Source organism: Drosophila pseudoobscura, chromosome 2, assembly GCF_009870125.1.
Source record: "Drosophila pseudoobscura strain MV-25-SWS-2005 chromosome 2, UCI_Dpse_MV25, whole genome shotgun sequence".
Taxonomy (NCBI): Eukaryota; Metazoa; Arthropoda; class Insecta; order Diptera; family Drosophilidae; genus Drosophila; species Drosophila pseudoobscura.
In genome coordinates this window covers 13,343,124-13,364,199 of record NC_046679.1, presented here as the reverse complement: position 1 = coordinate 13,364,199, position 21,076 = coordinate 13,343,124, and the positions used below count along the sequence as shown (strand labels likewise).

The following is a 21,076-nucleotide window of genomic DNA, read 5'->3' as shown; positions in this document are numbered from 1 at the left end:
GAGCTTTGCGATTATACATAGAAATTCATTGTTGCACATTTGCAATACATTTATTTCATCATTTTCAATTTCATTATCTTTATACAATGTTTAATTGGTTGGGGGCGTGGCCTACTTACGCATAGATAATACAAAATATCTGAACCTTGATCGGGCGCTTACACTAGAGACGACACCATCTCTCACACGAAGTAACAAACTTTTAGCTAATTGAATGGGGGGTGGGGCGGGGGACACAAAAGTGTCCTGAAGTGTCTGAGCCTGACTTGATACAAGTGAGATATATTTTGTTGTTTTTTTTTTATGATGGCAACACAAGTTGGAACAGTCGAAAATTGTTGTCTTTTTTATTATTACTAAACGTCGCTTTCAAAATAAAAGTGAAGTCCCTAAGTCAGCAAATGTGTGAAGCGTTTTACTTACCATTCGATTCTAGGGCGGGGGCGGTGGTGGTGGCGGTTCAAAAGGGGCATTCAATGGCTCAGCCAGCCGCATTTGATGAAGAACTTGCGCAGGGATATTTCCATGGGGCTGCCCAACGATGGCGCTCCACTCAGACAGACGGTTTTCAGGGAGAGGTAGGTGGTGGGTGTTATATTCAGTTTCTTGCACAAATCCTGCTCGTTGTGGGTCAGCAGATTGCTGCCCAGCGGCTGGGGCAGGTGTTTAAGCTCTTCCAGTTGTGAACGTAACTTAAAGCTCATGCTGGGCACCGCCTGCTCCTCGGACGTGTTATGGCTTCCGCTGCTGCCGACGACCTCGTTTGGATGCAGTAGCTGGTTGTTTTTGGACAGTGGTGGATGCTGCTGCTGCTGCTGAAGTTGTGGGCTTCCCTTCGCTGATGTCGTTGGCAGATTCGCCTGCGCTGCCATCGTCGTAGCCGTGGAAATCGCTCCCGTCGTCGCTGTTATGCCCGATTCCAATGATGTCCCCGTCACCGTCCCCATCCCCATCCCCGCCCCTGTTGTTGTTGTCGGCAGCGTCGTAGCTGCCGACGATACCCGACAGTTATCCAAGTAGTTTCTGCTGTGCGATAATCCGTCGGAGCAGGTCGGGTCGACGGTGTGGTGCGTGTTTCTTGGTGCGATTGAACTTGAGCTTGCCTCTGCGCCGCTTGACATTTCGCTAATAAGGAGGGGAGGAGCATGCACATCGTTATAGAAATTGAAACTCCAATTTCCAATCTTAGTCAAATACTTACGCCTTTCTGAGATTCGGTTGTGGGGAGAGCAAGGAAGAGCTTGGCGGCCGAAGATTTCCATTGGAGGGCTGCGTGAGGTCCTGTGGTTAAACATTGTCTTATACAACCATTCAAACGCTCGCTGTTTGGTGCGTTGATAATACAGAGGAGCTGAATATCGTGAGAACAAGACGGGAAAGCGATTGTAAGTTTGGTACAAGAATGAACAAAGCAGCACACACGATATTCAACTCGTCATGCATTTTCATTGGACGAGCGCACCCAACCAGGGAATTAAATTGTAGCAATAGCAGCCTGCATTCAATATCTACTAAGACTATATACATAAATGTGGCTGCAACTGATTGCAATTGCATTCCCTGCCGAGTTGTATGCCCGTTTAGCGGGCTCGCACTTACAGTCTTGCCATGACCATAGGGTCCTGTGGATCGGTGCGATGCCATTGCCGCGTGCTGCTCGAAGTGCACACATTCTTCGATTTTGGTGAGACCGTTGTATCGATAGCGATACAGCTCCGACTGCCTGATCCGCAGCTCCTTCTCGCGCTCCAGGGAGCCCAGCAGACGCTCGTACTCGTTGCAAGTGTAGAACTGAGCGTAGACGCGAAACCGATCCCGAAACTCCTTCTGCTCCTTGGTGAGGCCTTGGTGCAAGGCATAGTTGCGGTTGCGGAAGAAATTTGAGACCAGCTGGTAGTCGCGCACCATTCGCTTGCGGCGGGCCCGTTCGCGGAGACGTCGCGTGTAAATGTCTACGTGAGCCAGCTTCAGCATAACGTCCACCTCCGTGTCCTCTGAACTGAGCGTAATGTTCGAGATCAGCTGCTCGGCGGTGGGATCGTACTCGCGCTCAAAGCTGTCCCTGTTGGGCATGTAGCCCAGCTGCGCCGCCTCGTCGGCGTTGATCTCCAGAGGTGGCAGATTGGCCATGGCACTGGCACCCAGCGAACCACCATCATCATCACCTGTGTGGTCGATGAGACGCGGTCGTTGCGACTGGGCCGGCGTCCAGGTGGCACGGCCAATTGTGCCATTGACGAATTTATTTACATACTCCTCTTTGGCGTCTTCCGCCGACTTGGTCTCAATGTGTTTGCTGATGTCCTCCCAGTTGCCGAAGCCGTACTGCTCGATGGCGTCCAGCAGACGAATCTCCTCGCGGGCTGTCCACGCTCCCTTGCCACGGAACACACTCAGTATGGAGGTGCCCGTGTCCATGAACTGGTAGGCATGATTGTTCTGATGGGCTCCGATCTCTGCCCCGGACGCAAAGCACTACAACAAAATTTAAACGTAAATACCTGCTGCGCACTCAGTAAACAGCTGTTCCCAAACAACATTGTGAAATCGCCGGCTATATACATATATATTATATGCATATGTATGAATGAATGTACAGTGAACTTTAGCATGAGTCAGTGCTAACAGTTCCAGAGCGTTGCTAACAGGGGCATCTCTATAGTACGTGTGCTGAACTGTACACTTTATGCATGTATGTACATATGTGTGCTATGTTACTTACTTGCAGGCATAAATCGAAGTTTTCACACTCTGCACAATGCACCCGAATGCCCTGGATGTCGTCCTGGCAATTGGTGCAGTTGTATTTAGTAAACAGGTCCGCAATCGTGGTCATTATGGCCTTAAAGTGGACTTTTCCACATAAATGTTTGTGCGAAAAAACTAGACAGCCGCCATCTTGACAGTGTTAAATTTGATTTACATGGCAACTACACGTACACGGTAACTACACGCTTGCTACATGAGGGGATGAAAAAGAGGGTATGGACAACAGGTAAAACGGAAAGAAGACGCAACGGGTGCAAGGCAAAAGGCACCAAAAAGTCGATTTTGTTTTCAATGCGAGGTGAGGCCGTTCACCCTGTTTTTGCCTGTTGTCCATACTCATTTCTATCTGTCATTCAAAATTGCGACTCATTTGTGCGTTGCAGAAGAGAGCAGCAGTGTGACCGTCTGACACTAAGAAATATACCGACTCATTTAAAAAAATAAACGAATTAAAACGGTTTCATCCTATCTATGAGATAAAGATCATGTTCATGGCACATTTTTTGATTCTTGTGTGCCGCTTTCTTCTCCGATTAGATCTAGAAACCTGCACAAGGGGGCAATTGCAGAGCTCTATGCCAAATTTTCGACTAGTTACGCCAGTGTTTTCACCGGGTCCGGACGGGGTTCCAGGCAGTGTACTGGTACTGCTTCATGTTAAGCCCGGCTTAAACTATTCACCTATCCATTGATTTTGGAAGAAACCGTTTAGAATTCGTCTCCATAAGAAAGGTAATAAGTCTGATGCAAAGAACTATGGAGGTATACATATGTATATATCTAAGCTATCCGCTATTCCTAAAATGGTTGGGAAGACATGAACTCCGCACCTGCATCTCTCCAAATCACTTATATCTCCAACTCAGCATGGATTTATAAGGCGTAGATTAACAAAAAACAACTTATATGAGTTAACATCCTTCATTATCAAGGGCTTTTAAGGTAATTTATAGACGGATGTTATTTGAATAAAGCATTCGACTCCCTGCTGAGATGGATTTCTGGCTACGTTTTGTTCTAGGTCTCAAGGAGTCCTCTTCAAAAGCTCCCTCTCCTCACCAGTGGAGTACGACATGGCAGCAATCTATGCCCCTTGCTTTTTACACTCTTTACTTATTTTATGATTATGATTATAATACCCTCTACCTGTAATATGGCTTAACACTGTTTCCCTTCCGCTTGTCAAATTTCTAGTACTCACGTACATTTATAGTACTAATAATAATAATAATAGTTACTCTTGTAAATCTATCCTATCCACGATATCTTTCACCTAAACAGCGCTAAAATTCTTCATAATTCATAATTTTCATTGAGAGTATTTTTGTCCGACAATGGTCTTATCGTTCTCTGTCCATTATCAGAAATCATATCCCTCGGTTTTGATTCGGTTTAATATTACTAGGTAGGTAGGACCGTCAGCTCTGAAGACATATATTTATCCCACTGATGATTCAATTTCCTACAAGATTGGCTAATTTTAATCTCCTTCCTTCCTTTAATTTGATTGTGTCCAAAATAATGTTTGAACATAAAAAGTACAAACATAAAACGTAAGTGAGTATGGAATGTCATGGTTTATGGACATTTATATACCCTATTTCGTTAATTTAATAGTAAAATAATGTTTTCCAAAAAACCATTTTCTGCATTAATTGTAGCCTGGGATGACAAACACTTCCATAATTCTATAATATCCATAGTTGCAAGATTTGTGGACAACATTTTGGAACTCTCTAGATGCTTCGATGGGGGAACTTTTATTTGAATTAAAAAACGTTTCGTTTACAGCATCGAGTATGTATGCTTTAAATATTGATAGTTGTTTATTTATTAATTTCAAAAGTTTAATTCGAGTGTTTTGCCTTTTCTTTAAGTTGATTTTTTACGCTAATATCACAAAAATAATATATAAAACTAAAAATATATATGAGAAATCGTTAATATCATATTAAACCGAAACCAGTGATATAATAAATACATTTGCGATGTATGTATATAAATATAGAAATAAATATGTTAAAAACCGATGGTGTAGGACTTATAGATCAAATAAGGTTAAAAACGCGAAAGGTGCTTAAAATGCAAATTGTTGTAAAAACATAAAACGGTGGTCAAGGATCATAGAACTTAGACTAAAATTAAGAACATAATTAATCCTTTTGTTTCAAACAAAACATTGAAAACTGACAAAATCTTTTGAACAATATCTTGATGCTTACATCTAACATGAAATGAATTTGGCGTGGGATTAGTACAAGCCTGGACACGATTACCGAGATATTGTAGTAAGGGTTACAATGTTCGGGGAAAGGGTTTGGGAGAGGCTAAAGGCTACGCTATATAAATAGTTGATTAATCGATTATTTTATAATTATGTATTGTATGCTTGAATATGCTTCGGTTATGGTTAAATATTGCTGTCTTGTTCCGAGCAGTAGCCGATTTCTTATATGGGAGGAGAGAGGACTGGACTAGTTTGCGGCTTTGGTGGCTTTGGTATGTTGCTAATGTTGCTAGTTTGCTTAGACCAAGGGAAAAACAAAACAAGTTACACAATAAAAAACAATAAACAAATCTTAAAAAGATATGGCAAGGTTTTTGTGCAGCTGCGTTTTTGAAACACGCACACGGCCAACAAAACTCAATTCTTCAATTTGAGTACCTAAAAATCTCTAAATAAGTCTATTTGAGCTCCAAATTCGGGTTGGGTGTCGCACCTGCTACATAGTGTGTGTGTGTGTGTGTGGGTGTGTTGGGTAGGACAATACTGTTTAAGAACATTCAGGGTTCGAGATTCGCTAACGGGCGGTAGACTGCACCTCACAATTTTCACAGATAAGTTTTCAATTCGAATTTGCTTGCATAAGGAACTAAGGAGCACAACCCTTCACATCGCAGGCGCGACACTAGTCGTCATAAGCGATCGCGTACGCGATCACAGCGACCGGCAACTGGCCTTCTTTCTGGGCCGCCTGCTCGTCAGCTCTCGCTGGCCAGTAATGAAACTCATAAGCAAGCGACCACGGCCGGGCTCTGAAAATATACATAGGAGTGTCCTAAAGCATAACTATTAACTAATTTGGTATGTAAAGTCTTTCTGTCTTTGTCTACAACTTGATGAAGAGAATAGATGTTATTCTGTGGCGGACACTGGCCAAAGCCAACTAGCAACAATAACATTAAAATACCAGCCGATAACTCAAACTCAGTGCTCACGTACTCACATGGATGTGGGAACCGGGACAGGGACCGGGACTCGGTGGCTTTACGTTTGCTCGGTTGTTCGTCTTTATCATATTCTCGATCCTTCTCGTGTTGCGCTGCTAGGGGTAAGGAAGCGTCTAAACGTTGGCTAAGTTGGGCAAGTGATGCTGGGGTAGAAGCCTGGACTAATCGGCCGAGCTTGGCATTGGCATTGGCATTAGCATGTCTATAGGAATGGGCGTTTATTCGAGTCATTCCAATATGCAGCTGTGTGCATAAACTGTGCTCGGAATCGGAATCGGTGTCGCTGTTTTGTTTAAAGATCAGTGTCGTGGGTGCGGATAAATTACTTGGATGTGGATTAATTTGCTTCTTGATAAAATACTTGAAGAGAGTTTTGTTCATCTTTAGTTACGGTTGAATCTGCTTCTTGGGTTTTTTTAACTCAGCATCTTCGTCACGCTTGATCTCGGTGTAGCGTTCGCCCTTCAACGAGACAATCTTGTTGTCCCGATAGCGAACCAACTTGCGCGGCTCCATCTTGGGCACCACCGGCTTGTACTCGCGCTGAGTGGCGTTCTTGTCCACATACGAGTACCTGAACGAGCACACGTATAAATTGGCTCCGAATTACCCACCGATTAGTACTCACCTGGCGATGATGCGATTCTTCAGCTCATTATCATCGACGACAACGTTCTTCTTGATGATCATACTGTGCGACTTATCGGTCAGGCTCTGATTGGTCTCCTGGCGATGCAATAGAATCTGAGTGGCACTGTCTATATCGCCCTTGGAAATGGCAATGCAATGCTTGATCTAAACACAAATGCGGGTTGTTATGGCCTCACTTCGTCTCAGTATTAACAACCCAAAACTGACCTCAACATAGGCTGCGTCGGGAAACATTTCCTGCAGAGCCTCGGCCTCATCAAAAAAGTAGTCGCAATTGGAGCTGGAGCTATCAGTGGAGCCTCCATCGCTGGTCTCGGACAAGTGCTGAGAACGCTTGCCGTGGCTGCCGCCGCTGCTGCTGTTGTTCGACGAGAGCTCGTCCTTCTCCGAAATGGATGAGTTGCGAGCCCGCAGCCTGGACTCCGGTATAATATTCGATAGGCTCAATAAGCTGCAGAATAGTCACATAATACAATCCACACAGGCTAACAGTCGGAGGGGGAGAACTCACTTGAGCGACAAGTCGACCGCGTCATGGTTGCCTTGGTTTTTCTCCATCTCTGTCAACTCGTTGGCCAGCTTATAGATCCAATCGCATATGACGCCTTGGTCAATGGTCGGGAACTCCTCGAAATAGGCACCCATCATCTCCACAAAGCCCTCCACATCGAAGCAGGGATCCTGCGAGGCCTCCTCCAATATGGAGATTATATAGGAGAGCACGATCTCATCCACAACTCGGAAATCGGCACCAGGTATATGGCCACTGATGAACTCCACCAGGCTGTGCTTCACCATCTCGTGCTGCTTCTCCAGATTGGTCATGGTTTTGCGTTTCTAGAAAAATCTGTGTATCGGCGATTTTGTTCGTTTCGGTGGTCGGTCGGGGTGTTCGCAGGAACGAAAGGCTTCCCCCTCACTTTTCCTTGGTATACGTCAATAACGCTTGCACGAAACTTCCAAACTCAATACAACTAGAGTCCCTCAATCTTTACAGACTGTCGACTTGGGCTCGGAACACGAAATTTCACCACAGCTCTGAACGAAAATTCGATTTAAATAAATGGTTTCGATTTTGCTGCGCCTTCTTTCTGCTTCTTTCCAATCAATAATACCTAGAAATCAGTGTGACCCTATGGTGTGCGGATTAGTAGCAGTGTGGCTGATCCTGAGGAATATACCGAAACATTTTTAAAATATACCGTAATTATACCGACGAGTTATTCAAATTCCATCATACATATTCCTCGTTTTTGATATTCCGCCGAATATTACTTGCTAGATAGAACGCTCAACCCTGCTCAAATGATTTTATACGATTAATGAACAAATTTTCTACTTGTCTGGCGTGTTTTAAATATTCTTTTTTGTTAGATTATGTCTAGAAAAAAGGTTTAAGGGAAAGGGTCAAGCAAATAAACCGTAAGTCGCTACTCGTTCCTATTGCTCAATTTGTATATTCCGTTGAATAATTCTGGCAAACTAAGACTCTCAGCTCTGCCCACATAATTTTCTCCCACTGATGAATAAATTTTATTCAGTGCTAACCACTTTTAGGTACTCCTTTTCATTTTATTTTGACAAAAACAAGGCTTAAACAAAAAAGTTCAGCAAAAAATCAGTTGCAATGTTGGTACTTGCAGACTTGTTGCTTATCAATCGGAGTACGGCAGTAGTATACCCTATTTTGACGTATTCATGCATATCCTGATCCCGATACTCACTCTTGGTCTCCACAAGAGACCAAAATAACGTTGTGATAGCTTTAAAACAGAGTCCGACTAGTTTCTGCATATAATGGAGCCTATTTTGACAAACATTTTCTCAATTCTATAATATCCTTTTCCTTAGGGTATGCAGAATGTCGCCCATGTTGTAGGACATGCTGCTCGTTTTCTCGGCACAAAAGTCTGGCCCATACAAATTGATTGCTGCAGCATCAAGTTTTAAAATTCGTTTTGAAGAATATTTTTGACGGTTTTTATTGGCCGAAAGCAAAAACAATTCAGTTTACCTGTGGACCTTTGGAAAAGGGCACCCAAACCACATGAAAAACTAAGTTCCTAGGGCAAGTTCCTGACCAAAATGGCAAGTAGCCTGCTGAATAGCCGGAAACGGCCGCGACAGAATGTCCGGATGTGTCGTGTTAATATTCCCCAATAACTGCGGCATTTTCACCCTTAGCGACTGTCCGAATGTCTCCAGCTTTCGGCTTTTAACGTGACCCAGCATGAATTATATACCATCCCAGGTCAAATTTTCGCCCAACAAAATTCTGAATGTGCTTCAGCTCCTGAATATCAACATCACGTACATTTCCAGTTGCGTTCACCTTTTCAATAGTTGGGAAATGCAGTTCCAATCATCACCATACATGAACCGGCATCGGATCTTTTATCCTGTCCCGTCCATGATCATACAACATTTTCCATAAGATAGAATTAATTCTGTTACTTAAAGATTTCTTTTATTGACCTTGTGCCAACAAATATAACATTGTTTTTTTTACATTTTTGTAGCATTTTCTTGCTAGTTCCACAAAAGTTTTAAAATACCATAACATTTCGAAAACTGAGCTAGTGTTTTCCAAACACGCTCGGCTCCCCTGAGCCCGCACCCGTCGGTCCGGATCCGGCCACCGCAGCAGAGATTTCCTCAAGAAGTTCATTCGATGAGTGATGACGATTTTGAATGGGAGTCGGATATAAAACATTTTCGTTGTTGTTATTGGCTCGGTTGCGGGAGCTGCCACTGTCGCTAGAGTCTGGTTCGGGTCGATTCGCATTGAAGTCCACCACGGAGCCATAGACCCGACTCAGTAGCGATCGCTGCAGCTGCGCCAGGCAGCTGAGAATATTCCCAAAACTTTAGCAGAAGCTCTGTACTAACGAAGAGGAATACTCACCGCTCCAGCCTGCGTTCACTGCTCCAGTCCTGAACGTCATACAGATCTGAGAAACCCAAATCGCTGGCTCGATTGAAATGTCCATGGCTCAGAAGAGACGGTGGAGCAAGTGCTCGCTTGCCATTGGTCCAGCCGCGGGAGTACTGAAACGTCTGACCCATGCAGGCCATGGACAATGTGAAGAGGAACAGAGGCAGTAGCAGGAGACGCATCATGTTTCTGAAAAATATTTGTTTGATATTAAACCATTTATTTCAATGGTAAGTTTGCTATTTTTACCGTTTCAAACCACACACGACGAGGCCTGAGCAACGTCTGAGCTTCTGAGGGTCCTGCCAGGGCTTTTATATTGATGCCATCAAAGAGCAGAGCAGAGTACTTCTAAGGATGTGCTGGTTATTTGTGCTCCGCTGCCTTCCAGCCATACACCCGCTCTCACTTATGCAGATTAACTGGGATTATTAGCACCCAATTGTTTTAAGGCTGTGGTTAACACCCACATAAAGTCGGGGTCCCCAACCCACAACCCACGCCCAAAACGCTCCAGCTGGCTGCTCAAACTGAATGCATTTGCTGATTGAAAAACTACCACTTGTTGAAAGGCTCTCACACACACGCCTCTGCCGTGGCAGAAGATAAACTAAAATTGCTCCCCCGAAAAGCAATTTGCGGCCACTGCCGGAGGGGGCTGGATTGAAGCAGGCTCGGGAAGACCTTTGGCTGCTCTGTTATCAGGGAATTTGATTTGCGGGGATTTACCAAAATAAACATCTTTATAAATATACAAAAATAGAAAAAATATACACATGCAACACGGATGGGTTTTAATTGATTCAAAGACTAGTTATCTCGCTGTCGGGAGCGTGGCCACCATTTGCACCATTTCTCTCCAGCTCCACGGCGTTCTTTGCCTGGTTGGCCTTTCGACGTCGCAGAATGAAGTAGCACAAGCTAAGAGAATAAATAAATGTATATTTATAAATATTAAAGGTTGAGCTCAGAAAAACGATATACATACACAAAGACCAGCACATTGGGGATGTAGAAGATTTCGCCAAACAGAAAAATTGCCCCTGGGAAGGAGTCGACGGTTCTCTTGTAGATCTCGCTAAAGATGGGCGGAAAGATGAACTGGGCGATGGGTTCGCTGATCCCAAAGATGGAATACATTTTACCTAGCCAAAAGAAAGGAATTAATATTTATTTTGGGAAAGACTTTCATCAACTTACTTAGCTCATCGCCATCCACGATGCTGGAACCAATTGTCTTGATGGCAATCACTCGAAGACTGACGAACATGTCCACCACGCCAGCCACGTAGAAGGAGGCAGTAGAACTGGCAAAGGCCTGGACAATGCAAGAGGGAATTACACAGGACTCGCAATATTTTAGGCACAGTAAAAACTCACAAACAACACACGGGAGCACACAATGGAGAGGGCCGAGAGCATACCAATCATTGAGTCCGAAACCTTGAGCAGCTTGCTCAGGATTGCTGTGCCAATGAATGTGCCCACCAGGGCAGCACCGCTCGAGAGAGTCAGATATATGCTGAAATCGTTACCGTTCCAGGAGAGTTTTTTCAGGGTGAACCGATACCAGTAGTCGTTCTCGCCCGAGGTGGGTCCCACCGTCAGGAAGTAGGCCCACAGGAGTAGTACGAGCAGCAGGCGTCCATTGTTGGGGCGCTTAATCAAAGGAAACTTGAGGCAGTCCACCACCAGCGTGGGATCAAAGAGTTCCTTCAGGAAGGAACGCCTTGCTGGAACCACCTCCACCTTCGGTTCCATCTGCGGTGCTAGCTGGAAGTTGACATTCTTGTTCACATGATGCTCCTCCAAGTTGGTCGATTCATAGGCCATGTTGTCCGTGCCCTGCTTGGGTGGCAGCGTAGTCGGCAATGGTGGTGGTTCATTCGGGCTTGATCCGTTGGCTGCCGTTGATTTTGGTGTGGTTTTGATTTCTTTGATAAAGAAGATGATATACAGAATGGCAATTATCTGGAACGCGATGGCCGACGCAAAGGATACTGAAAGCGGGGATAATAGTTAATTAATATAAAAAAATATTGTATCTTCCTTTGGTACTCACGTGTATAGCCCAAGGTCTGAAAGAGTAGCCCACTAACCGGTTGCCCTATGAAGGGTACACCAGTGACAAACATGGCAAAGATGCCGAACCGGAACACTCGATCTTCTTCGGGTGTGGCTATGGTGATATAACTGTAGATCGCCATCAAACAAAAGGTGAGTCCACCGAATAGAGCCGGTACAATAGCCTCACAGTATGCACCAAATTCCATCGGCAGCGAGTCAAAGAATATCGCAGAGATAAACTGGCCTATGGATAAACGAAGGTATATACATAGCTCTGTTTATAGTTTGGATATACTTACATCCAAAGCCTAACGCCTCCCCAATGATGGGCAATATCATGCATGGCTTACGCTTGTTGTAACGATCCGCCCAGCCTCCAGCGAAGAGCAGAACAATCAGGGGGAAAATAGCAGCTGGGATGATAAAAATTCTCAAGTTTACATACTAATTTACACGCTACGATATCTTAATTTAATCATGATAATAAACCCCTTTCGTAGTCTGAACTTAATCATGTTTCAAGATAACAACAATCTAAACCCCATTTAAGATGTCAGAGCTAAGAGAGCTATCTGTGGGACTTTGTTTGATCGTGAGATATCGCAACGCATAGCAAGTAATGCTGAGTAATATACTCAAAAATGCTTCCATGTAACTCGCTTGTAGTACATGATATGATCAGAAATATCAATTAGTATCTCAAGACCGTCTCTACTACCTCCCGCTACTGCTGATGCAATGCATTTTAATGGAATTGATGTTTCTTTAATTTAGATACAAAAATGTTAGCTCCTCGCAGAAAACCGGAATCCCGAGTCAAGCTCTATGTAAATGACATATTTGGATGTGTCTGTATGGCAATATTTAGAAAATAAATTGTTTGTAGACAGCGCCGATGAAATGCCATCCATGGCAATGGCAATGGCAGTGAACCCACGAAAGTTGTAAAGAACAGGTTTGACTATCTGTACGATAGTCGCTGGGCTTTAAATTAATCACTCCAATGATATAATGGGGAGAAAACGCATGAGGGAATCAATTAAAGACGGTAATTAGATGTTGGGATAACTGCTAATTTCCGACGATATCCATCAAATTGTAGAAGCGAATCTTCTTTGCACAAAAGAATCGACCTATCCGAGCCCCAGGGGGTTTTTAGGCTAGATTTAATATGCAGAAGCAAAGAATTTCGTGTATTTCTGGAAACTGGAAACTTGAAATTTCGGCAATGCTAATGACAAACGCCAAAACGTGTATGTATATAATGAACGAATTGTGTTATGAGAAATGTAGGGGTTATAAATATACAAATCACACCTATCGGGGCACGTTTGCCCGACACATCGGCGGCTAGGATTTGCGCCTCGAGTTCCGCCTTGCAGACGGTATAGTTGAAGCCTGGTGCACCGATGGCCAGTCCGATCAGATCGGGAGTGGCCCCCGTGGTAGTGTTCTCAAACGTAAAGTCGTCGCACTCGATGCCCAGCTCCGATTTATCCAGCATGGTATCGCAGACGATCTTGTTGTAGCCGAGATTCACTCGGCATGCCTTATCCAGGGGGAAGTTCTGCATAGCCACGGAATTGAAGACGGAGGCCATAAAGTAGAAGAAAAAGAACGGCTCGATGACCAGATATTTGCGATACTGCCAAAGCTTCTGGAAGTAATTGAGCTTGGGCTCCTCCACGGTAGGAGGGGACGCCGCCGCCGGGTCCCCGGATGACCTTTGTTTTGCCATTTTAAAGCGTGCCGAATAATGAATTCCCAATTCGAGTTATATTCGTTGGCGTATTCTTAGCACATTTCTGCGATTTAATCAACACGTCGCGCCAAGTTCTAAACACAAACTAAACTTAACGACGGGTCCGGACCGGACCAGGTCCGAGCAGCAGCAGCAGCAGCCGCTTGATACGCACAAGAAACTTGTTCAATCATTTCTTCTTTTGGGTTTTGTGTTTGTCAGCTTCGATTAGAGCAGAACAATGATAAATATGAAGAATTGTCATTTCGAACGAAGCGCTGTGGAATTTGCATGCTCTCCCTCTCTCGCACAGCGTTACCTAAAAGAGCAGCAGCAATTAATTTGTTGTTTTTTTTCACTTCTGCTGCTGGCTCTGATATTGTTGTTGCAATGACCAGCAATCAAGTATTGAGCGCCTGCCTGAGACGTTATTGCGGCGGCCCGGAGAATCTCAATGCCAATGCTGGCGCGCGTCTAGACCGGCACGGCGTCTAATAGAGTTTACAGAATACTACGTACATGTTATAGAAGTGTTATTTATATTTGTAAGTATTTGCTATCGACTACAATTAGAGGGCGCATCAGCTGTGTCTACTCTGTCCAGCGGTGAGTGCAGTTTTGGTTGGTGCACACGTAGTACAGTCGCATCTCCTCCTCGGCACGTCGGGTCTGGGCCTGGAAGAAGACCGCCTCACGATGCGAGCACTTCGGGCAGGCATGGTCTTCGGTGCGCGGCAGTGTGGGATCTGAGATGACGTCGGGCACGATGTGGGTCAGTTCGTCGATTTCGTGCATAATTTTGTTCACGTATATGCAATTGGAGTCCGCCTCCTGCTTGTAGTCACAATTGCGGCAAGCATACAGCAGGATTTTGTTCTCCTTGTCCTCCTTGGGGTACAACATGTTGTTGCACTCCTGGCAGAACCGAATGCCCACGAAACCGGGGCCCTCGGTGTGCGACGCGTCGAACGCAGTGGTCATTAGGTCTACGTGAGTGGCATGCTTAGTAATTTGCACTTTTCCATATTATATTTTAATAATATTTACCTGATTTCATGAAAATGCCGACTAGTGCTGGTACTCGTAAAATGATTGTCCGATACAACCCCGATAGTCGACAGTGCTGCCAGACCAGCGGGTGATGACGTGCAACCCTGATTCTTTGAGCAAAAAGTAAACAGTGCGTCGTTTTCGTCAGAACGGCAGCGCCGATTGTGATCAGCGATAGACGATAGAAGTAACCTGTACAACACAGCGCTTGTCGTGCTGGAATTTTGAAGCACAGAGTTAGGTATTATTATTATTATTATTTTGTAGTGTCAATGTTAAAAACGCAGCATATATATTCATTCGGTTGTGAGCAAGATCTCGGGAAGTGGCGCAGTCACAGCGCAGTCAAGTGGCATAGTTTTGCATTGTGATATTGTGGCGAGCACGATCGCTGCCCCTACTTTCTTTCGTCGAGGACAGGACAGATACAGTTATTGCGAGACACCGCCTGCAAGGAACTTTCGGCCCGCATCATATCCCTCGGTGCGGCCCGGCAGAGTAGAAAACAATATTGAAAAGTATGCAACAAATTTCAATATGTATTAGAATTGTTTTCAACCCCTTAAATATATATTTTTCGTACAAAGACGCGTAAAATAGCGAGGAGCGAAACTTGTTGCGTCTGCTGTGCGTCAGCACTAGTGTGCTCTCGCTCGCTCTCTCCCACTCTCACGCTCTCCAGTGATCGATTGAGGGGCCGCCATTTTTCTTCGTGAGCTGCTTATAGGCGTTGCTGACGCTGGCAAAAAAGACAAATTAGATTAAATCACGTGCCCAAAAGTAGGCTAGTCATGGATCGGCGGGTCCTTGATGTATTTTTCAACACGTTCTTCTAATAGATCCTCTTCCTATAGATACACCCAGAAAGGCCAGCCAGCATGAGCGCCGCAAAGGAGGGAAGAAAGACAGATGGCGGCTCCGAAAGGAGCAGCCGGGCCAGCACAACCGTACTGAAAATAATTGGTGTGGACAAACTATGCTTGCCAAAAGTCAAGGGCCCGACTACGCGCATGAAGCTTCTCAACGACGTCGCCGCCTCTGCCAAGCCGGAGAAACGTGGTAGCCTTGGTGGCGCTCGCATTAAAATTCTCAACGAGGAGGCATTGTGCACCCCGAAAGCCGACAAACGCAGCCCCCAAAAGACAGTCAGTCCATCGGGCTCTGTCAAGATATTAAACGAGAAGCGAATGGCCCCATCGACGGCTACGGCTGTGGAGACGACAAAGATCAAGACGTCCCCAACCAAACAGAAGAAGAAAATGGATCATTATGTGCTGCAGGCCGTAAAGGCCGAGAACAGCAAAGTAGACACCACATCTAGTGTTTCCGAGGAGGACGAGAGCATTGCCTTCATCCTAGCCGACGACGAAGAGGCGGAACCTGTGGCTGGTCGAGCCAATGACGAGGAAATTGTGGTTTCAAGTGCAGATGAGGACGACGAGGAGGGCGATACTTCGGTGGAACGCACCAGTAGCGGCCAGGGGACGATCAAGGAAATGGTCGAACATGTTTGCGGCAAGTGCTACAAGACGTTCCGTCGCGTGAAGAGCCTGAAGAAGCACTTGGAATTCTGTCGCTACGACAGTGGCTATCATCTGCGCAAGGCGGAAATGCTCAAGAACCTGGAGAAGATTGAAAAGGATGCTGTGGTGATGGAGAAAAAGGACATTTGCTTCTGCTGCAGCGAGAGCTACGACACCTTTCATGTGAGTGCATGCCCGTTACATATGTGATTCAGTCAATAATTATAATAATCGTCCTCCCCCAGTTGGGCCACATCAATTGCCCCGATTGTCCAAAGTCATTCAAGACGCAGACCAGCTATGAGCGTCACATCTTCATCACGCACTCGGAGTTCAACACCTATCCCTGTTCCATTTGCAACGCCAATTTGCGCAGCGCCGCCTTGCTGACGCTTCACGAGGAGCAGCACAAGTCGCGCGGCAAACCGTTTGCCTGTAAGATCTGCGGCAAGGACTTTACCCGCTCCTATCACCTGAAGCGCCACCAGAAGTACTCGTCCTGCTCGGCCAATGAGAACGATACCATGAGCTGTAAGGTGTGCGATCGTGTCTTCTATCGCCTCGACAATCTGCGCTCGCATCTGAAGCAACACTTGGGCACACAAGTGGTGAAAAAAGCAGAGTATATGTGCCACACCTGCAAGAACTGCTTCTATAGCCTGTCCACGCTGAAGTGAGTAGAGTCTTTCCAATATTCCATACTTCTATTCCACTAATTGTCATAATCTTGCAGCATACACATACGCACCCACACTGGGGAGAAGCCTTTCGATTGCGATCTGTGTGACAAGAAGTTCTCGGCCTTGGTGGCTCTCAAGAAGCATCGACGCTACCACACCGGCGAGAAGCCCTACAGCTGCACAGTCGTAAGTGCCAGAAAGTCCATCATTCCTTTAGCATTCTTTCATTCCCATTTGTCTTACAGTGCAATCAAGCTTTTGCCGTCAAGGAGGTGCTCAATCGCCACATGAAGCGACACACCGGTGAGCGTCCGCACAAGTGCAACGAGTGCGGCAAGAGCTTCATCCAGGCCACCCAGCTGCGCACCCATTCCAAAACCCATATTCGACCCTACACCTGCGATTTGTGTGATGAAAAGTTTAAGACAGAGAAACAGTTAGTAAACCCAGTAATCGGAGTATAAAACCACCATTAATTATGCCTTCCAAACCAGACTCGAGCGTCATGTTAAGGAGCACACACGACAGAAGCGCGCCTCTTTCTCTTGCACTGAATGCAAGCGTACCTTCCGCACCCCGGCCTTGCTCAAAGAGCACATGGATGCCGGCGATCATTCGCGTAAGCCATTGAACATCTCCTGTCAAATATTTGGCCCATTTACCCTCTCCTTTGACTTACAGCGAAACCGCAACGCGCCAAGCGCTCAACCACCAAGGTTATCGAGCGCACAGACTGCGCCATTTGTGACAAGAACTTCGACAGCACCGAGACCTTGCGCAAGCATATCCGCTCTGTCCACGAATGCGATCCGGATGACATCTTTGGCGTCGAACCGCCAGCAGCAAAGCGCAGCAAGAAGTCCAAAAAGTCTGATGACGCAGACGAGGATACAGAGACCGTGGACCTTAATACATCGGCGGGTTCGCTGATTTCCAGCCAAACAGACGGGAATGGCGTTGTGGTCAGGGAGTTTCTGGTGGACGATGGCACTGCCCAGACCATTTTGCTGGAGAACGCAACGTACACCATTCTGCCCCTGGATGGGGGCAACAGCAGCGGCACTGAACAGGCGCCCGGAACTGGGAACAATGTCAAGCCGGAGTCCAACAAAAGTGAGTCGAAGAAAGCGGCGGCTACCCCGGTTGTCAAGAAGGAGCAGCGAAAATCCCTGGCGGCCAGCTTGGCCGCAGCTATTGCGGACAACATGGATGAGCCGACAAGTGACGATGACTTCAGCGGCGACGTACTCACCGAATCCGACCTGAAGCTCAAGGAGAATGTGGGCAAACTGATTGACATGCTGGTCGATCCGCACGTCCTCAAGAAGTACGGCTGGCCCAACACCTCCGAGGAGACAATGCTATGCAAGGTGATCGAGAACTGTGGCCACGATCTGAGCAAAGATGAGGAGAACTACACCGAGCTGGAATACGGGGATCGTATGCGCGAATATTGTAAGCTTCTGTTCACTGTGGTCATCCACAACGAATCCATTCGGTCCCTGCTGAACAATTTCCCCATCGACGATGTCATCGAGTATGTCCTGGGCGACGAGGACCAGGACGAAGAGGAGGAGGATGGCAAGCAAAAAGACAGTGATGCTGCGTCCGACCACAAGTCGGAAACCGCAGAGACCCCAGCTGATAAGGAATAGGGAGCATGAAACACCTTAATTTTAGATAAAGTTACACTTTTTATATCGGTTTCGGTTCAAACACCAAGTGACCTTAGAAATGAATGTATCCGATCCGCCTGTTTATTGGTTAGGTGCATCCTAAACGACTTATACACAAAAGAGGAAACACCCTTGCTGACACAAATGTTGAAGATATTTTAGTAATTTTGATATTATATTTACACATTATACACATTACTAAACTATATCCATGCGGGACATCCTATCCAACTATTTTTGATAGAAACATATTATACACAATTATTAACGATGTACTTTCTTGCTTCTTCTTCATTGTTCCATCAGCATCTTGAGGATGCGCGCATTGTTTTGGAGAATCTTCTGGCGACTCTCGTCGATGAGCTCCTCGTACTCCACAATACTGGCATCGATCTGCATCAGTTGATCCTTCATGGGCTCTGTGGCGGAGGCCGTGAGGCTCCTCTCGCGCTTCAGCTCTGTGGCTGCCTGTGTGTAGGTGTCGCGCCACATCGTCAGCTCTAGCTGCATGGCATCAATGTCCTCGGGTATGAAGTCCATCAGCTTGCCGAGAGGATTAATCGCCTTCGTTAGGCTCTGTATGAGATCGCGCAGATCGTTCACCTGCCGTGCTGAACTCTGACGGGTGCCCTGATTGGGCTGAGTGGCTGGCTGCTCCGCCTCGGCACTCTGTTGCACGAGCTCCTTTTGGGTTTCCAAGATCTGCTGCACCAAGCGACCCTGTGCATCGAGCTGACTCTCCAGCAGCGGCTCCTCTGCAGCGCCTTTTTCAATGTCGTGGGCGTTGGCGTCTTCGATGATCACCAGATTCTCCCCGTCATCGTCCAGGTCCCCGAAAGTCTCCAGCTTCACATTGATGCCGGACATTTTAAGCTGATCGTTGGGCTGCAGCACAATCTCCACATTGCGACGCCGCGGGGCCCCGGGACGTGCGGAGGCTGGCCGAGCACTTGGCGGCCGCAACGAAGTGCGTGGCCGCTGATTGGTCTCCTTGGAGTTCTCCCGTGTCAGGGGAGCCGCCACTGTCCTGCCATCCTGGTTGTTGTTGGAGTCTGCCTGTTGGTTCGGTTCTGGCTGCTGCTGCTGCTGCGTCTTGACCTCATTCGGGGCTGGCTGTTCTGGTTCTGCTTGGACCTGCCTCTGACTGGCACTCGAGCGTCGGCTTTTGCTGGATGATTTGCGACTCTCTGATTCAGTTGGGGGCGCTGTCAGATTGGTTTCCATAGCAGGCTCAGCTACTGCTTCCTTGGATACTTTTGGAGATGAGGATGGCGATGATTTCTTGGGAGCAACTTCAGAGGATGCCTTTTTGGGTGCAACTTCAGGGGATGCCTTTTTGGGTGCCACTTCAGGCGATGCCCCTTTGGGTACAACTTCAGGGGATCCTTTTTTGAGTACAGATTCAGGTGACGATTTCTTGGGTAAAACATCAGGTGATGCTTTCATGGGTACAGCCTCAGAGGATGCTTTTTTGGGTACAGTTTCGGGGGATGGCTTCTTGGCGACCGCTACGGGCACGGGGGACATCGTATCGCTCTCGGTTGAACCCTGCCCCTTGGCCTTCGCCTTCTGTTTCACTGGCGATGGGCTCTTCTGCTTGGAACCCTGCCGACTGGGCTTGGCGTCACCAACAGTCGCTTTGGTCTTCTTCTGAGTTGCTTTTTCCTTTTCCGTTGGCGTAACGCCGGATGCCAGGGCCTGGGTGGCCTTGCGCAGCTTCTGTTCTTGGGGCGAGACGCGCTTTTCCTTGACTCGCTTTGTCTCCTCTTCCTTGCCAGCAGGTGAGGTTTGCTTGCTGGAGGGTTTGGGATCCTTTTTGGACTTTTCCTTGGCCGGTTTGCTGGTGGCAGCGGCAGTGCCAGCCATCAACACCTGCTCGACAGCCTTCTGCCAGTCCAAGCTCTGCTCAGCCACACTGGCCATAGCCTGGAGCAGCTCGTTGGTTAGCTCGGGCTCTTGCCCAGCCACTATTTTGGAGGTGCGCACCTTGAGGTCCTTTTTCGTTGTTAGTTCTGTGGATGAGACGTGAGTCAGTCAATAGCTTTGGGGGCCCTTCTTTTCCCCAGGACTCACTGATCGCATCGATCATCTTCTGCAGGAATCGTGTCTTGGCCTCGCGGTCTCCTATGTTTTCGAACTGTTGCTCCTCAGTCGTGTACAAGCCCTCAAAGTTGCCAGTCTGCTTGATGAACTGCCAAGAGAAGGAGTCTTGAGACTGAAGGAGTGATGGGATTGGAAGGGTGGGTGTATCTACTTACCGAATTGAACACGTCCATTAGAAAGCGAAAGGGTGGCTTCTTCAGCAGCTTCTCCGTGAGTGGGGGCTTCTTAATATACTTACCCAAGGCCGTTTGGGTGGCCTTGATAATGGCATCCAGTTCTTGATCGGACGACATCTTCTGTGCGTTTCTTCCTTTCTATTACAAATTTTCTAATGTTTTTCCCGACTGCTGTTTGTTGTGCCCCGGTCACGGTTGTCCTGACAACCAGTTAACCCATGAACCGAGGAGTCATGCGCATGCTCCTGGAAATTCCTTTGGTGAATAGAAACTCTAAAGGGATCCTGGATCGTTGAGGCCAGGGACCGTAGGGATTACTAGTTGAGCAGAGCAAAAAAGAGACTGCAATGCAATTATTGGCTGGCTGTCAAATGCTCTTACTTGACGGGATGCTGGAGTCACCGATCATATAAAAGGACGCCGATGACAACGAAACGAGGCAGTGTGTTAGCGATCAGGGTAAGAAGCAGTCCG

General features: G+C 46.7%; 7 protein-coding genes across 12 annotated transcripts; 1 reads left to right on the top strand and 6 right to left on the bottom strand.

Annotated features, from left to right (window-relative positions):
* Window positions 1-24: 24 nt before the first annotated feature.
* Window positions 25-2,944, bottom strand: Ada2b (Transcriptional adapter 2B). Of its 3 annotated transcripts, none has more exons than XM_015181836.2 (4): window positions 2,723-2,944; window positions 1,600-2,475; window positions 1,202-1,269; window positions 25-1,125 (listed from the first exon to the last, which is right to left on the bottom strand). In XM_015181836.2, the coding sequence occupies exons 1-4, from the start codon at window positions 2,834-2,836 to the stop codon at window positions 474-476; spliced, it is 1,710 nt and encodes a 569-aa protein (XP_015037322.2). In that variant the 5' UTR covers window positions 2,837-2,944; the 3' UTR covers window positions 25-473. The 3 variants fall into 3 exon arrangements, with proteins under 3 accessions (XP_015037322.2, XP_001358654.3, XP_003736550.1); XM_001358617.4 differs by having other exon boundaries at window positions 1,202-1,281; window positions 2,723-2,943; XM_003736502.3 differs by having other exon boundaries at window positions 1,202-1,351; window positions 2,723-2,942.
* Window positions 2,945-5,055: 2,111 nt separating this feature from the next.
* On the bottom strand, window positions 5,056-7,797 carry LOC4801583 (CUE domain-containing protein 2). Its single transcript, XM_001358616.4, has 4 exons — window positions 7,163-7,797; window positions 6,859-7,102; window positions 6,629-6,795; window positions 5,056-6,574 (listed from the first exon to the last, which is right to left on the bottom strand). The coding sequence occupies exons 1-4, from the start codon at window positions 7,474-7,476 to the stop codon at window positions 6,388-6,390; spliced, it is 912 nt and encodes a 303-aa protein (XP_001358653.2). The 5' UTR covers window positions 7,477-7,797; the 3' UTR covers window positions 5,056-6,387.
* A 1,299-nt stretch (window positions 7,798-9,096) lies between these two features.
* Crz (Corazonin) lies at window positions 9,097-10,217 on the bottom strand. Its single transcript, XM_001358615.4, has 3 exons — window positions 9,836-10,217; window positions 9,557-9,775; window positions 9,097-9,498 (listed from the first exon to the last, which is right to left on the bottom strand). The coding sequence occupies exons 2-3, from the start codon at window positions 9,769-9,771 to the stop codon at window positions 9,228-9,230; spliced, it is 486 nt and encodes a 161-aa protein (XP_001358652.2). The 5' UTR covers window positions 9,772-9,775; window positions 9,836-10,217; the 3' UTR covers window positions 9,097-9,227.
* Window positions 10,218-10,310: 93 nt separating this feature from the next.
* Window positions 10,311-13,548, bottom strand: LOC4801581 (uncharacterized). The gene is made up of 7 exons (XM_001358614.5): window positions 12,971-13,548; window positions 11,953-12,066; window positions 11,649-11,897; window positions 10,967-11,586; window positions 10,787-10,904; window positions 10,575-10,731; window positions 10,311-10,507 (listed from the first exon to the last, which is right to left on the bottom strand). The coding sequence occupies exons 1-7, from the start codon at window positions 13,389-13,391 to the stop codon at window positions 10,390-10,392; spliced, it is 1,797 nt and encodes a 598-aa protein (XP_001358651.2). The 5' UTR covers window positions 13,392-13,548; the 3' UTR covers window positions 10,311-10,389.
* Window positions 13,549-13,919: 371 nt separating this feature from the next.
* Window positions 13,920-14,575, bottom strand: Polr2I (RNA polymerase II subunit RpII15). Its single transcript, XM_001358613.4, has 2 exons — window positions 14,442-14,575; window positions 13,920-14,380 (listed from the first exon to the last, which is right to left on the bottom strand). The coding sequence occupies exons 1-2, from the start codon at window positions 14,449-14,451 to the stop codon at window positions 13,986-13,988; spliced, it is 405 nt and encodes a 134-aa protein (XP_001358650.2). The 5' UTR covers window positions 14,452-14,575; the 3' UTR covers window positions 13,920-13,985.
* On the top strand, window positions 14,566-18,598 carry su(Hw) (suppressor of Hairy wing). Of its 4 annotated transcripts, XM_015181835.2 has the most exons (8): window positions 14,566-14,685; window positions 14,760-14,962; window positions 15,299-16,150; window positions 16,213-16,640; window positions 16,701-16,833; window positions 16,893-17,083; window positions 17,142-17,266; window positions 17,329-18,598. In XM_015181835.2, the coding sequence occupies exons 3-8, from the start codon at window positions 15,323-15,325 to the stop codon at window positions 18,300-18,302; spliced, it is 2,679 nt and encodes an 892-aa protein (XP_015037321.2). In that variant the 5' UTR covers window positions 14,566-14,685; window positions 14,760-14,962; window positions 15,299-15,322; the 3' UTR covers window positions 18,303-18,598. The 4 variants fall into 4 exon arrangements, with proteins under 4 accessions (XP_015037321.2, XP_001358649.3, XP_033235836.1 ...); XM_001358612.5 differs by lacking the exon at window positions 14,760-14,962 and having other exon boundaries at window positions 14,567-14,685; XM_033379945.1 differs by having other exon boundaries at window positions 14,630-14,962.
* Window positions 18,478-20,837, bottom strand: IFT54 (intraflagellar transport 54). The gene is made up of 3 exons (XM_001358611.4): window positions 20,582-20,837; window positions 20,397-20,514; window positions 18,478-20,335 (listed from the first exon to the last, which is right to left on the bottom strand). Exons 1-3 carry the CDS (start codon window positions 20,717-20,719, stop codon window positions 18,615-18,617), a joined length of 1,977 nt encoding a protein of 658 aa, XP_001358648.3. The 5' UTR covers window positions 20,720-20,837; the 3' UTR covers window positions 18,478-18,614.
* Window positions 20,838-21,076: the final 239 nt, after the last annotated feature.

What these genes read in the sequence shown, in the direction of transcription:
- Ada2b (XM_001358617.4), bottom strand. Translation starts at nt 2,836, where the DNA reads ATGACCACGATTGCGGACCTGTTTACTAAATACAACTGCACCAATTGC. An exon ending in CCTATGGTCATGGCAAGACT is followed by an intron (nt 1,282 to 1,599) that starts GTAAGTGCGAGC and finishes GTTTAACCACAG; the next exon opens with GACCTCACGCAGCCCTCCAA. An exon ending in CAACCGAATCTCAGAAAGGC is followed by an intron (nt 1,126 to 1,201) that starts GTAAGTATTTGA and finishes CCTCCTTATTAG; the next exon opens with CGAAATGTCAAGCGGCGCAG.
- LOC4801583 (XM_001358616.4), bottom strand. Translation starts at nt 7,476, where the DNA reads ATGACCAATCTGGAGAAGCAGCACGAGATGGTGAAGCACAGCCTGGTG. An exon ending in GCGGTCGACTTGTCGCTCAA is followed by an intron (nt 7,103 to 7,162) that starts GTGAGTTCTCCC and finishes ACTATTCTGCAG; the next exon opens with CTTATTGAGCCTATCGAATA. An exon ending in AAGAATCGCATCATCGCCAG is followed by an intron (nt 6,575 to 6,628) that starts GTGAGTACTAAT and finishes GTGCTCGTTCAG; the next exon opens with GTACTCGTATGTGGACAAGA.
- Crz (XM_001358615.4), bottom strand. Translation starts at nt 9,771, where the DNA reads ATGATGCGTCTCCTGCTACTGCCTCTGTTCCTCTTCACATTGTCCATG. An exon ending in AGTGAACGCAGGCTGGAGCG is followed by an intron (nt 9,499 to 9,556) that starts GTGAGTATTCCT and finishes GAATATTCTCAG; the next exon opens with CTGCCTGGCGCAGCTGCAGC.
- LOC4801581 (XM_001358614.5), bottom strand. Translation starts at nt 13,391, where the DNA reads ATGGCAAAACAAAGGTCATCCGGGGACCCGGCGGCGGCGTCCCCTCCT. An exon ending in TCAGACCTTGGGCTATACAC is followed by an intron (nt 11,587 to 11,648) that starts GTGAGTACCAAA and finishes CCCCGCTTTCAG; the next exon opens with TATCCTTTGCGTCGGCCATC. An exon ending in TGTGCTCCCGTGTGTTGTTT is followed by an intron (nt 10,905 to 10,966) that starts GTGAGTTTTTAC and finishes TGCATTGTCCAG; the next exon opens with GCCTTTGCCAGTTCTACTGC.
- IFT54 (XM_001358611.4), bottom strand. Translation starts at nt 20,719, where the DNA reads ATGTCGTCCGATCAAGAACTGGATGCCATTATCAAGGCCACCCAAACG. An exon ending in TAATGGACGTGTTCAATTCG is followed by an intron (nt 20,515 to 20,581) that starts GTAAGTAGATAC and finishes TTCTCTTGGCAG; the next exon opens with TTCATCAAGCAGACTGGCAA. An exon ending in GAAGATGATCGATGCGATCA is followed by an intron (nt 20,336 to 20,396) that starts GTGAGTCCTGGG and finishes TCTCATCCACAG; the next exon opens with AACTAACAACGAAAAAGGAC.